The sequence below is a fragment of the Metopolophium dirhodum genome, chromosome 1, assembly GCF_019925205.1.
Source record: "Metopolophium dirhodum isolate CAU chromosome 1, ASM1992520v1, whole genome shotgun sequence".
Lineage (NCBI taxonomy): Eukaryota > Metazoa > Arthropoda > Insecta > Hemiptera > Aphididae > Metopolophium > Metopolophium dirhodum.
In genome coordinates, this window is record NC_083560.1 from 83,413,661 (window position 1) to 83,429,878 (window position 16,218).

General features: G+C 29.7%; 1 protein-coding gene across 1 annotated transcript; it reads left to right on the plus strand.

Moving 5' to 3' along the window:
• The first annotated feature begins 3,832 nt into the window (after positions 1 to 3,832).
• On the plus strand, positions 3,833 to 6,171 carry LOC132942470 (E3 SUMO-protein ligase ZBED1-like). Its single transcript, XM_061010885.1, has 2 exons — positions 3,833 to 5,550; positions 6,126 to 6,171. Exons 1-2 carry the CDS (start codon positions 3,833 to 3,835, stop codon positions 6,169 to 6,171), a joined length of 1,764 nt encoding a protein of 587 aa, XP_060866868.1.
• Positions 6,172 to 16,218: the final 10,047 nt, after the last annotated feature.

Genomic DNA, 16,218 nt, shown 5'->3' on the forward strand with positions numbered 1-16,218 from the left:
TTTTCTAACATTGCGTAAATTATCAACTTAATTTTTGCATATCACATTAATCCACTTTATTTTTTATATAATGCAAATTTAAGATGATTTAATTCACTTAACTATGTAAGATAAAACCTTTTTTTATATAATTGATACATGTCTTTCATGCAGACTTGATTTATGTACCATTTTATGTAACATTAATAAATCGCTTTCAAAATATGTTATAAAAAATATTATAATATAGAATCTCACTTATTTATTATACCTTTATATTATATCAAAGTATGGTTTTTAATATATTGTGTTACCTTTTCTATTTTTCTAATTGTTTATGCTTAGTTGGTTAATACAATTTTTTTTAAAAATATTTTTTCAACTTTAATCAACCAAAATAATATGTTAATTGTATTTATACCAACATATAATCAATTATTTTTGTTAATTGATGTCTTGAGTGATAATCACTGATAACTATATAAATATTAAAATGTCGTAAATCATTGTACAATTTTAATTTAATTTTCAGGTAGTATAGACTTTATAAATTTATCGGTTTTGTAATGCCCCTTCCCTCAAATCATACATACAATTCTACATCAGTTATTTGAATTTGATTATATATTTAATAAATTGAATATGTTATTGTTATTTTATTTGTAACATGGTATAATATTAATAAAAGATACACAAGTCACTAGTCAGTCTTGTTAATTATTAAGATATTTTATGGTTGCTGAAAAATTTCACTAATTTGAATAATAAATTTAATTTATCTGGCTTATAAATTATGAATGAATATGTACATTAGTTTTGTGAAATAATGATTTTTGAGTATATATTATGAACAATCATAAAACAGTTATTACACATTCCATATTAAATTAATTTTTTTCAAACTGAACTCTAGTATCAAACACCTATACAAAAAAATCATTATTTACAATTAATTATAATTATTTTTATTCATTGTATACTGTATACAATACAACATTCTGAACCATTTTAGAGTTTCAAATGTATTAAAAATATATTTAATTCCTATTTACTTGAGTGTTCAATTACTGGTATTTTGACCTAAAATCAGATTTGTCTCAAAGTTTGCACACATTAAATAACTAAGTCGAGGAGTATTTTTGTTTATATGACATATAGTTCTTAAATGAATATATCCAGTAATTTAACAGGTATTCTCTGCTATATTTTTTGGATGTGTAAGATTTATCGATGAAATAATTAATTTATCGTCTGTGACTCTTAGGATCATTGTTGGATAAAAATATGTTAATATTTAATAGAAATTAGGTATTCAGTTTTAAAACATGTACTAAATATCTACATGTAGTTTAAAATATCATATATACCTAGGTAAAATGCAAAAAACATAGGTCCCTTACCTATTATTATTTGAGAAACTAGATTAATTGGTACTGCATACCTACTTGGAGTAAATTTTAAAGTTTGATAAATTACTATTTTATTACAAACCAAATCATTTAGGTAGTTCAAATATTATAAAATTACATTTGAATTGTGTATTACCTACTTATCATTTAAAGCATATTTTGATTTACTTATAAATATAATTAAAAAAATTAAATTTAATATTGTTAAGTTATTTAAAATATAACCATCAACCATGCATATGGAACATTAACAGATCTGTAAATCTCAAAATCTCCGTTTGAGCACCTCCCTGTGTTGGACCTAGGGGTATCAAAAATAGTTTACTTCACTCTCTCAGACCTATTGAAAATACATACAAAATTACATTAAAATCGGTCAAGCCGTTATGGAGGTGTTCGGCGACATACATTTTTTATATTGTGACATGATAGATTTTTATATATTAGAAGAGATATATTGTAATAAATTAGTAATTACTAATTACCATCTTTAGTGTGTATATAGTGTTTTAGAATTATATAATTATATGTAGATGAGAACATAGTTATTTATTTTTAGTGTAATATAATGTACCAACAACCTACTTATAATAATATTAGTAAATAACTTCTACAGAAATAATTATATTATGTAAAATGGAAATTGATAATGTTGGGTAAGTTGGATAATACCTACCATTTTTTTTTACACGTATGTTGCGCCACCACCGCTCGAATACGAAATCAATCAAATTTCTACAGTTTGATTACGCCACCATTCAGAATAGGGATGGGAAATATGAATCATTTGAGTGAATTGATTCTCTTGATTCAATTCAATTAAATGAATCGATTCAATGTATCGATTCAGTGATTCATCTCGATTCAATCAACTACTCACCTAAAAGTATTCAGATAAAATATGAATCAAAACATTAATGATTTACTTAACTGAATCTTTTGATTATAACGTAATTACGTACCTAAACGTTTAATCAAAATATAAGAAAGCATCATGACGCTACAAAACATTATTGGATAAAAATCAATAAAAATGAATAAAGATATTTAAAAAAAGCGTCTCGAATCCTGGTTAATTACGCTAGTAACAAATTCATCTTCCCACTGCAATGTAGGGCTTTTCGCATTAAGTTGATGTCAGCGCACTATTTGTTTTCTCTCTCCGGTCCACGATCAACATACAAAACGCATTTACACAGAATCATTTTTTATAAGTTTTAAAGTAATCATATAGTAAAAACACCCATTAAAAAAAAGATAAAGGAGAATATTTTTTTAAGGAATGACTATCGATAATATAATTTATTGTTATTTTTCAATATGTGGTTGACTTTAATAATAAACAAAAAAATGTTGTAAATTTAAATTTTTTAATTCTTTAGACATTTTTAAATTTTTTTATGATTTAAAAAAATCTATATATCATTCCCTCAAAAATATTACTCTTACTCATTTTATACGTATTACCAAAATATAAGTAAAAATAATTGAAAAAGTTATAGATATTAAATATATGGATGTTTATCTATACTGTGTAATGTATATAGCTATTGAAGCCAACATGACATTGCAACTTCTACACATAACTAAAGAATAAAGACTTAAATTGTTTTTCCAAAAAGAAAATAATTATTACAATTCATGAAAAATGCATGATATATACTGATTGGGTACAACGAAACGACTAATTTAAATACATTTATGGAATACATTTTTCAATAGAATTAGCTACTAACTAAAATATTTTTAAATAAATAAAAGTTAATTGGTTATGAATCATCACTTGTGAAAATATTTATAATTTATATATATTTTTATATTGGAAATAAATCGAGTTGTTTGATTGACAATACTTTACTTTTAATTTTAAAACAATTTTAGTTTTTTTAATTGCTTACTCGTTGCACAATAATTGCTATACTATATCGCAACTCAGTTGCAGTCATAAAAAATCGACCAAGAGAAAAAAATACAAATTGTGCAGTTATTAATTATGAAATTGTTCACTTGATCGCTTTTTGCATGACGACGACAAATAACTATAATATTTAATGTAGACAAATTATTGAATACGTCAGAACATCTTGAGATATGGTGTATATTATTTATAAATAAAATAATATAGTCTATAATATATATTTTTACATCAAAATCATTTATTTCATACTCACAAAATAATATTACAGAACATACATATATAATTATGTCTTTGTTTACATACAATAAGCAACATGATTAATCATGTTCCTGCAGGCTAGATTTGTTTGATAGATACTTTTAATTTTGTTTATATTTTGTATAAATAATCATCATTCACAACACACCAGTGACCACTGAAGTTTGTACTGTGTCTTGTCAAATGTCAATTCATATTTTTTGAATACGTTTGTGTATTAAATTAAAATTACAGGTGTTTTAATTAAATTCTTTTTTTTTTTATAAAAATGAATCGCAAGACCAGTGTGATTTGGGATTATTTCACAGTAATTGAAAGTGATAAAGCTAAGTGTGGATTTTGTAAAACAGTGCTTAAATTTAATCAATCTTCGACAACTAATTTATTAAGACATATAAAATCTAAACATCCAACAACTGATTTGTCCAAACGTTCAAGACCTAATTTTGATGTAGAAGAAAATAACCCAGATGATCCTTCTAGTAATAATGGCAATCCATCAGCATCAACATCTTCTAATTTTGGAGTCGTATCGACTGCAACATATAATAAAGATAGATATCCTCTTCTTAATCGCCAGCCGTCATCATCAATTCGTCCACAGCAATGTCAAATTTCTAATTATTTCAGCAAACCAGTAACTGCATCAAAAAGGCAATTAATTGACCAACAGGTAATTAAAATGATAGTTAAAGAATATTACCCCTTTAGTATCGTTGAAGATGTTGAATTTATAAAGCTGGTAAATATGTTGAACCCTGGTTATTCCCTTCCCTCTAGGAAAACCCTTTCAACATCATTATTGTCTGTTCTTTATAATCAAATATACAAAAAAGTCCAAGCAGATATTGAAGTTAATGCACAGTATGTTGCCTTAACTACAGATGCGTGGACATCACTTAAAAATGAGAGTTATACGGCAATTACTGTACACTTCATAGATCAGAACTGTGAATTAAAATCATATTTACTTTCATGTGCAAAATTTCCAATGAGACACACAAGTGAAAATATTAAAAACTGTCTTCAAAATATTGTAAGTCAATGGGGTTTAAAATATAAAATAGCAGCTTGTACTACTGACAATGCTTCAAACATAATTTCAGCGATTCAGCAATGTCAGTGGAGACATGTTTCATGTTTTGCCCATAGCCTTAATCTTATTGTTCAATCTTCTCTGGAACAAATCAAAGAAACTAGAGTTAAAGTTAAAAGCATTGTCGAGTACTTTAAAAAAAGTACACTCGCCACTGAAAAATTGAAACAAATGCAGGAGCAATTAGGTTACTCTCCAGTCCATACACTTATACAAGACGTAGTCACCCGTTGGAATTCTACGTTTCATATGTTTCAACGGTTTTTTGAATTGAAAACTCCAATACTGTCTTCCTTAGCAGATCTTAATTATGATGTCAGTTTAACTTCAGATGATTGGCAGATAATAAGTAAATCTTGCGATATTCTGAAACGATTTGAAGAAATAACTCTTGAAATGAGTAGTGAAAAAGGAGTAACAATATCTAAAACTATTTTATTTACCCAGGCTTTAATTAACTTTTGTAACAAACTAATGACCCAACATCAGTCAATTCCATGCATAGACAACTTTATACATAAATTAACTGAAGAAACAAATAAGAGATTTGGTCACTTAGAAAAAGATATGCTGTTAGCTGAGGCAACATTTTTGGATCCTCGGTTTAAAAAATATGGATTCAAAAATCATTTTGCTTTTCAAGACACCAAAAGATCTATTGTCAATAAAGGAAAAATTATAATAAGTGAAAAAAATGTACAGCAACGTAACTTGACAACTTACCCGATACCACCGACAGCGAGTAATAAAGAAGATTCAATTTGGAACGACTTTGATTTGGAAGTTACTGATATAGTTCAGTCTCAGGATCCAAAAGCGTTGATGATTATCGAAATAGATAAGTATCTTCAAGAACCTTTAATTGCAAGATCAAACGATCCATTAAGATGGTGGAATGAAAATAAAAATATTTACCCTACTTTGTTTGAAATAATGAAACGGCGTTTTTGCATACAAGGTACATCTGTTCCGAGTGAACGTGTGTTTTCCAAAGGTGGACAAGTTGTAACTGAAAAACGAAACAGATTATCAAGTAAAAGGGTTGAGTAAATTATTTTTTTAAATTTCAATTTAAAATAAATTATACAATTATAATACTAAATTATTTTACACTAAAAAGTTGATTATTATTATGTAATTATAAGAATAGCATACTTAGTACTTACCATAACTTTGTTTTTGATTTTAAGTCGATAAGTCATAAATATTTTATTTTTTATTAAATAAAATAATGAATTGCAAAATGTTGTTAAATTTGTATGTGTTGTTTATGATAACTGATCATAAATAATAATGATAACATGGGCACAGGTATTTTTGCTTTTTGGCATAAAATAATGATTGTATACTAGATGTCGTTTTCATGAACATTGAACAAAATTTAACCATAGATATAAAACCATATTACCTAATTCAGTTTTGAAACAGACAAACAGTGTTACCGATGAACCGATTCATTTTACAGCACTGAATCGATTCAATCGGTTCATCTAGCTGAATCAATTCAGTGAATCGATTCATTCAAGAATTACCCATCCCTAATTCAGAATTTCAGCACGTAATTAGCATGAATTTGCACGACTAACTCCGAAATTCGCACGATTGTCGTTTCGATTGATGTTTCGCTTATATGAGTCATTTTTGAACACTTATTAAAATGTTTTTATCTTAAACCATGGATGTACACATTAAATAAATAAAGAGTTAGTGTATTTAATGTGATGTACACATTAAATAAATAAAGAGTTAGTATTTAATGTAAAATGCATTTTTCTCGTTAAGCAAGTTGCGTACAAATTCCGAAAATGGTCGTACAAATTCATACTAATTACGCACTAATTATTTGGAATTTGGATATTTAAAGTTTGTATAATTAGTGTTTAGGCAGTAGTGAGGGGCTGGAGTATCGTTACCCAGGCACGCCCGCAGAGATGTAGCTCACTAGGTGCAAAATATTTTTAATGTCAATATAAGATGTGGGGAGCTTTGCCCCCCACACCCCCCTAACACTTATTACATGACATATATTATTTATCATCAATAATGGGTATAACAAAATATATTTAAAACATAACTCATTTTATTTATTACTTCTAATATTGTATAAAAATTAATGTAAACAAGAATATACAATAGTCAATACCTATTAATCATTGAAAAGCAATGCTAACCGCCTAGAACTCAATCCAAACTTTTCAATGATACTTTCTAATAATTGCTGTTCAAAAAATTCTTTATTTTCGTACCTTTGTCGATGAATATTAATCAGACCTAAACTACTTAATCTTTCATTTCCCATTCTGCTTCTCAGCCATGTCTTTAAACGACGTAATGTGCTAAAAATATAATGACAATTTATTTTTCAACAATAATATACCGAATAAAAAATGAGAAATATAATATAGAAAATATTACCTGAAGGATCTTTCTACTGAACATGAAGTCGCAGGTAAAGTAATGGCAATTTTTATAGCCATACATACAGATGGGTAAAATGTTTCGTAATCAAGAATATCGATCAGTATTGCACTAAATTGAGTCTCACAGTCATCACAATCTTTTTATAACATAGTTAAGAGGTCTTTAATGTGTCTAGTGGCTTGTTGCAAATCAACATCAATTCCTTGTAATACTGTTGAAACAATTTCAAATTTTTCAGAATACTTTGATATTATTGATAGTATAACTACAAAAGTGGGAGTACTTATCGCAGCTAAAAGTTCGTAGCTGCGCTGTTTTGTTTTACAATTTAAATGGTTTGATTTCGATATTTCTTCTAAGCCTTCTACAATTGTTACAAATCTTTCATAAAACTGTCTGACACTTTTATGTTTTTCCACAAATCGTGTTTCACATAACTTAGTTAACACAGTACCTCCAATAATATTTTTGCGAACAGCACTACCTATCTCTAAAAAATGTGATCATTTCTTTGATTTTTCCAATACAGTTTCTAACTTCTATCACAGAGTAAATCATTTATAACCAAATGCAAACGATGACTTGCACAGTGAAAAAAATGAACCATTGGATACACATCATTTACTCTTTTTGTACTCCTGATATATGCCCTGCCATTGTTGCACACCCATCATAACCTTGACCAACACATTTATTCATATCAATGTCAATGTTACTGCATGCCTCTAAAATTGTTTTAGCAATAAATTTGGTATCAAACTCAAGTAGAGGAAAAAATCCTAAAAATTCTTCATGAACCAATTTATCCTTCAAATACCTTACACATATTGATAGTTGCTCAACACCACTAATATCGGCTGCTTCATCAGCTATAATTGAAAAACAAAAAGCTTGTCTAACTTCATTGGTGATAACTGACCTTAATGTAGATGATGCACATTCTATTAGTTCATTTTGTATACGGTGAGATATATATATAAGGCATTTTTAGAAGATTTTTCTAAATGGTTTTTCAAAACTAAATCACCAGCATTAATCCTGAATTCTAGTAGATTATTAAATACAGAAGTATTGTCGTTATCTCCACGAATAGGCAAATTATGTATTGCACAGAATAAAAGTGAAGTTACAATTGGCTTTAATTTATTTCTATTCTCAGTTATTTTGTTTTTATAATGAGAATCTAATATCTGACCAACACCACTATTTCTTTCCATCGTATTCATAAAATCTTTAGACCATATACAAGATTCAACGTGCCAATCATTTTTTTCATGTTGTTTGGCTTTTTCAAGAAATTTATGAAAATGCACAAATGGTTTGGTTACAAAAGATCCTTGAAATGATCCATGTTTTACATGTGCCCGGAAAATAACACAGTGAACACACTAAGCCCCTTTTAATATTCTAAAGTACACTAACCAAGGAAATTGAGAAAACCATTTAAACAAAAATGGGCGTTTATCAATTTGTACATCATTTTTAAAATTGTAGTATTTACTTGGCATCCATGGTTTTTTTACTACTTCATATTTTTTATCATCAGGTATTTTAAAATATGTTTCTATAAAATTTCCTACATCATTCTCATTGCTTACAAAGATATTAGTGGCATTATTTTTTCTGCATCAATCAATCTGGATAAGCATGCTAACTGTAAACAAAGAATTCAAAATAAATTATTTACAAAGTAAATAAATTAACTATAAAGTATAGGTAATATGAGTATAATATGTATCTATAAATATTTATATTATTAACTTTTAAATGAATAATTCAGACATTAAATGCAATACAAAATATCAGTTACCATTTTTATCTTAGGTACCTCTTCAGTATTATCTTTTATTTCAACCAATTCTTGAAGTGCTGAGTCTTTTTCATCCTGAAAATTAGTATTGATACGATTAACCTTATAGAAAATAATAAAATATAATTTTCTCAAATTATAAAATATAATACATTTTTTTAAATATAAATTATATTATAAAATATAAAACACAAAATTCATTAAATTCATTATAATATGAAAAAACAATTCAAATCAACTCCACTGTAAAATATTGATTTGTACTCCAAAATACAGTAGTCAATATATTTATCAATAACTGTAGTGTGAAATAAAACATCATGTTAAAATATTTAACAGTATCTCATCAAAGAAAGCAATATTTTAATTTAGAATATTATTCTTGTTTTCAATCTCTTAATGAAAAAACCAAAGCACATTTTTATTTTTCATAGTAAAAATATTAATAACAAATAGCTGATAAATATATCAATTTGTTGGGTAACTATATGACTAATCATCTGTATTTTACTTACTTGAACTTAATTTACCACTACCATTAGTTTTATTTAGTTAATTCAAATTTCAAATGTACCCCAATGTTCAAATATGCTCCATTCTACACTAAATGCCATAAAAAAGAATTACATACCAATTTTAATCTTTTAGTCAGGGGAGAGGACTCCTTTTCAGCTACAGGAGCCGGATCATCTGGATCAGAATTGGAATCGAGTTGAGTTTTGCTCTATATTAAGAAAAAAAGTTAATAAATATACTAATTTTGTAAATTAAATATTTACCATTAGTCATTACCTCACTTTAAAATATTAAACTAACTGCACGTCTGTACGTCTGTAAAATGTATTTTATTGACTAACCTTTGTTATTGGAATAATAAATTTGTCCATTTTCTTCCTAGCGATCACAATATAAACAGACAACAGTTAACAAATACAAACAACAATACAACATACGTTTTTTATGTGGTAAACCGTACAGTGACACAGTGTACAATCGAATAATATTTATTGACAATATTATTATCATTAATGCACGTGACCGTGCATCTAAGCGATCGTTTTCGATAGGTTTATAATTTTAGATGTATAACACACACATACATATATATATATATATATATATATATATATATATATATATATAAATAATAGTGTACCACAGAATAGATGTCAGATAACGAAATTCATAATAATATTATTAGTGACCAAAATAAATGTATTAATAGACGCGTGGTTAGACGTGACTGTACACAGTACTAAAATGCGGAAGACGGTGGTTTCTAAGAATAGCCAGATGCCAGAATACCTAATAAGTATTTAATATTTACTATATTGGGAATAATCATGGGCATAAATTAAAAATTTACAGAGAAGGAATTTTTATATTTTATTATTTATTTGAAAAATCCAAATCATTAAAATTCTCAGGTGGTGCATTTGCACCACCTGGCCACCCCCTCCGGGCGTGCCTGTCATTACCCTAGCATAGAAATGTATGTTTCTCGTTGAACGAGTTGCGTACAAATTCCGAAAATGGTCGTGCAAATTCATGCTAATTACGTTCAATAGTTTGTTATTTTTGTCATGATAAAAAATCAATGATTTGTAAATTATTTTGTACCTATTAAATAAAATCTCAAAATCAAGCTAGATTAAAGTTAGAAGAAAAGTTAGGAGTGATTGTATAATATGTATAATAAATAATAATAATAATGAATATATTATAAATACTATTGCAGTTCTGGTCGTAGAATTATTGATGCATTTTATATTTTTCAACGATAAATATATTTTACTCTTTGTATTATAATTGAATCAGTAATAATGCGATAACTAAAAGTCAATATATTATGTTGTATTACCGTTTTTACTATACATGATATATTGCTACATATATTTAGGTAAGCAGTAACTTTCAAAAATATATAATATATTACATTAGGTTATCATATTATATTATATATATAATATATATTAGGTCTTAATATAATTTTAATACATTTTACCTATATTTGATATTTTTTTAAATAAAAAGTTATAGGCATGTATATTGTATCTACTCTAAAAGAATTTACGTATGATTACCAATAGGCAATAGGTAATATAGAAGTTTTCTATTTAATTATATTCGAAAAGTAATTATTCAATAAATACAAATCAAGCTATGTTATAATACAGTTTATACGATCTATACAATGATACATAATATATTAAGGTAAGTAGTGACTTAAATTATAATCGATAGATCATGGGTAAGCGCAGACATTTAAAATAATACGACGGCATTTACGTATAAGCATTTTATAATGATGAGAGACGTCCTAAAGTCTAGACGAACGTTCATAGAATAATGAAAGTCGCTCCCGAAGTACCGACTGAGCACAATCGACGACCGGGTAGTGGGCGTGACTTAAACGTCACGTGCATGCGGATCGCGAAAACACTTAACAGCGCGTTCTCTCGGCCGTTACACGCGTACACGATTTGGTGTAGCGTCCTCTTAATATTTTATTATTTTAAATTGTGATTATTTATTGTCCAAGAAAAATCCTTAAAAAGCCCGGTCCAACTCTTGATTTATTATTCAAAGTCCAGCCCGGCCCGGAATAAAATTCCAAGACTTAAAAAAGCCTGGTCTAACCCCTGATTTAATATTGAAAGTCCAGCCCGGCCCGAAAAATTGTACAAAAAAAAGCACAGGCTCAGTCCAGAATAAAATTCCAAGACTTAAAAAGCCCGATCCAACCCTTTCGGTATGCAAGAGTTGTGAATACCGAATAATCTTATTGTATTCATATCAATGATGTTAGTTATTACTTTTGTTAGATTGTTTTGAATTATTTTGAATTAATTTGTTCTTTTAATTGGTATGTAAAGAGTTGTTGCTGCCTAATAATCCTACTGTATCCACTCAATGATGTTAATTATTATTTTTTTTGATCATTAACTAATTGTTATGTTAAATGATGTTAGTTATTTTGAATTAATTTGATCGTTGATTTGGTATGTAAAGAGATGTTGTTAACTAATAATCATACTATATTCTGTTGAGAGGTTATTTAATTCATTTTGTTAAAACTATATCTTTTATTTTGAGGTAATTTGTATTAATTTGTGTTACTTTGTGTCAATTTTGTATTTTAATTTACTTTTACATTGTTAAGAAAAGTTTATATTGTATAATAATCGATATCTGTCGGGGACGACAGAAAGTCAGGCTAAGTCCAGCCCTGCCCGGCAAATTGTACAAAAAAAAACCCAGGCCCGGCCCGGAATAAAATTCCAAGACTTAAAAAAGCCCGGTCTAACCCATGATTTAATATTGAAAGTCCAGCCCGGCCCGAAAAATTGTACAAAAAAAAGCACAGGCCCAGTCCAGAATAAAATTCCAAGACATAAAAAGCCCGATCCAACCCTTTATTTTATTTCAAAGGCCCGGCCCAGTCCAATGTCACTACGGGCTGGGCTTTTTAGGACCGGGTCGGGTCGGCCCGGCCCTTGCAGGTCTTTAAGTATCTACTATCTGTACCAACGTCGGTTTTATCATTAGTATTTATTATTTTAAATTGTGATTATATTTTACTGTCGAAGAAAAATCTTTAAAAAGCCCGATCCAACCCTTGATATATTATTCGAAGTCCAGCTGTGCCCAGCCCGAAAAATTGTACAAAAATAACCCAGGCCCGGTCAGGAATAAAATTCAAAGACTTAAAAACCACGGTCCAACCCTTTATTTTATTTCAATGGCCCGGCCCGGTCCAATGTCACTACGGGCCAGGCTTTTCAAGGACGGGATCGAGCTGGTGTAGCCACTATTTTATAGTGTATAATAGAAAATTAAATTAAATTTACACCCAACACCAAAATCGATTTTGCGTAAAAATTCCTGTTTTTCCTTATTTTTTTTTTTTTTGTTTTTCACGGCGTTTTTGAAAACTAATGGGAAATTACTTTTGACCTCCCCCCCCCCCCCCAAAGTACCAACTAGATTCACTTTCCTATCAGAAAATATACTGTTGAAGAAAATCTAAGCATTTTTACTGTCCTAAAAGGCGATGAAAGACACAAAAAACACACATCATTGTAAAATCAATACATTCATCGTTCCACTCGGAATCTAAAATGGGGGGAAATGTCCTACTACACCGAAAACAGTCAGGGGGAAATTTCCGCGATTCCAGTTTTATACACACCGGAGCCAAACAGGACCAAGAATAGGTATAAATATACTATAAAATTATGAAGGTCGTTTATGACAATTATATGTAAACATAAAACTTATTTAAAAATAATCAAAATTTGTTTAACTATATATTTCACGCCTATAAGTCCAAACGAGAAAATGGTGATTTACCAGAAGCGAAGAGGTTAGGTTAGGTTAGAATCTCACGTCTGAATGATGGGCCGCTCCCTGGGCTCCCCTCCCTTTACTAGATCCCAGGCGGACTGTGTCGGTGGTCTTCACAGTTCGTGGGGCCTTCCATAATTAGATGGTTGACTGTTTCGTAGTGCGAACACTGACCTATGACTCAGGGTTGCAGATGTGCCTTTGGTAGATGCGGGGTATCGTTGTAATAAGTGCGTATACCCACGGCCGTGTTGTTACAGTGCCAAGATCTAATTCATAGAATCTATTGCGCGTCGCGGAGTTCCCACAGATATTCTTACCGGCTCGGGTTCTACCATCTGGCCGTTGGCGCAGGCACGTAGTCAGAAAATATTCACTAGGTGGGCCAATGTTAGATGGGCCCCCTACCTAAATATATTACCTTGTACAGTTGTAGGGGTGTTCGACAGACGAGTTGACGACCATAATAATAATATAATTCTATATGAATCAATATAATGACAATACCCTTACTCAAAAGTATTTTAAAAATAGACATAAAAGTATACAACAGTCACTGTCTAGATAAGATAAGAATAACATGACATGCTAGTATACTGTAATAATATGGTACCAGTGTTGGGCTTTAAATAGCAATTATTTCCTAATCAATCGTTGACGATATTATGATTTATAAAAAATAAATTATCACCGATTCTTAGTAGGAACAGAATTTAAATGTAATACAATATACATATTTTATTCCAGAAATGGACATGGATTGAATTTAGTTACGTAACTTATTTTAGATTCTAATTAAAACCCGATATATTTGGTTTTATTTGTGTAATATTTAGACAATATTAAAAACTTGAAATTTCATTAAAATTAAAAGCCCCCGTATAATAATGGGCCCCTCTGAATACTTTGGGTGGGCCGGCCTACGGCCGGACACATAATAGGGTGGGCCTGGCACACCCTGCCACCCCCCCCCCCCTTAGCTACGTGCCTGCGTTGGCGGATGCTGAATCTGTTGCTAACAATTATAATGTTGCTCTCCCAGGGTCTTGTGCACTACGCTGACATCATCCCAACCATCTATGTGTTATCCTAGTACATTAGATATACGAATATTCTAACTATGTGTTGGAGCGGAGTAGAGGGGTCCCGTACATAGCAACCGTATTACGTTTACTAGTTACCACTAAATCAAGATGAGTTGAACCCAATCGAACTTGTGTGGTCGTCCGTCAAAAATTTTTTTTTTAAATTGACGAACTCGATATTAAAGATACTGACGTGAACAATCAATAAGTAATAACTAGAGCCCGGATTTATATGCATTTGCATGTTCGTACTAAGTGTATGCACGTCTATGGGGGTTTAAAATGTCCACGGTTCATATCGCACCGATTTTAAACACCAAATTTTATATTGCATATTTTGCATATTTCGAGGGTTTTTGCATATTTGTTCATAAATGCATATGACATGCATATTTAATAGGTTTTTAATAAATAAATAATTTTATTTTACAATAAATTTTGGAATTGCCTCACTGTATGAGATCGGAGCATGAATAGATATGATAGGTATTAACAATCATACGTAGTACGTACAACGTACACACTCGCGTCCTGAATAAAGTCGCTAATAATAATCTAATAGTCGGAAATTCCCGGCCGACAAAAATATGTTGACCGGTGATAATAACCACCACCCGGCACGACGACAATTAATTAATACGCAGTCATCGACCATCGTTCGTAGTTTCGTACGTCAACGTGTTTGTCCGCTGTAGTGCTTGTTTATCCCGTTTTAAAAACAAACAAAATTCCAAAAACTAAATCTAATTTGGGTTCATCCATAACTCGATGGATTGAGCCTTATAATCGCGACAAAACTGTGTTTACCACTAGTGGATTAGTAATTTATTGTCAAGTTTGTGATCGGCAAGTGCGTTGTAACAAAAAATTTCAAATAACACAACATGTAACTACCGAGTTTCATTTGAAATGTTTGAAAAAAAGTTCTAACAATAGTAAACAAATGTTGATGGGAGATGAATTTAAACCAAAAACATCAAGTTTTAATGAAGATCTGTGTTTGAGCCTCATAGCACCAAATATACCTTAAAAATCCAGTTTTCCACAATTTTTTACAAAATTATACAAAAAAACACATTCCTGATGAAAGCACTCTACGAAAATCTTTCTTACATCCGTGTTATGTAAGTACAATTGAAAAAATTAGAGAAAAAATTGGAGACTCGTATATATATTTAGTCGTTGATGAAACTACAGATATCAACGGTAGTTATATTGCAAACCTTTTGGTTGGTGTGTTAAATTAACAAAGTCCTAGTAAACCATTTTTAATTGCATGCAAAAAATTAGATAAAACTAATCATTCGACAATTTCTCGCTTCGTAAATGACAGCCTGAGAATATTGTGGCCTCATGGTGGGAATGATGAAAAAGTATTACTTTTATGTTCCGATGCAGCACCATATATGATCAAAGCTGGTAAAACATTAAACGTATTTTTTCCTAATATGATACACATTTCATGTCTTACTCACATGATCCAGCGTCTAGCAGAAAAAGTTAGAGAAATGTACCCCAATGTAAATACTTTGGTTAGTAATTTAAAAAAAAGTATTTCTTAAAGCACCTCAGAGAGTAGATGTATACAAAGAAATAATGCCCAGTGTGCCTTTGCCGCCAGAACCAGTGTTAACCAGACTTGGGGGACATGGATTAAAGCAGTTAATTTTTGTGCAGCCCATTTTGATAATCTCAAAATAATTTTACAGAAATTAGAAGATAAAAATGTTGTTAGTATAAAAAAATGTATTAATATGCGAAGTTTGGAGTCTGTTAAAAGTGACCTTACATTTATTCAATCTCATTTTTTTATACTAGTGAAAAGTTTAAAACAATTGGAACGTTCGAGTTTAACTTTGTGTGATTCTATGCAAATAGTAAATAATGTTATTTTG

Bases quoted from the DNA above. Each gene is read 5' to 3' on its own strand.
- LOC132942470 (XM_061010885.1), top strand. From the start codon at position 3,833: ATGAATCGCAAGACCAGTGTGATTTGGGATTATTTCACAGTAATTGAA. The intron at 5,551-6,125 runs GTGGAATGAAAA...TTCATTTTACAG, and splicing joins TCAAACGATCCATTAAGATG to CACTGAATCGATTCAATCGG.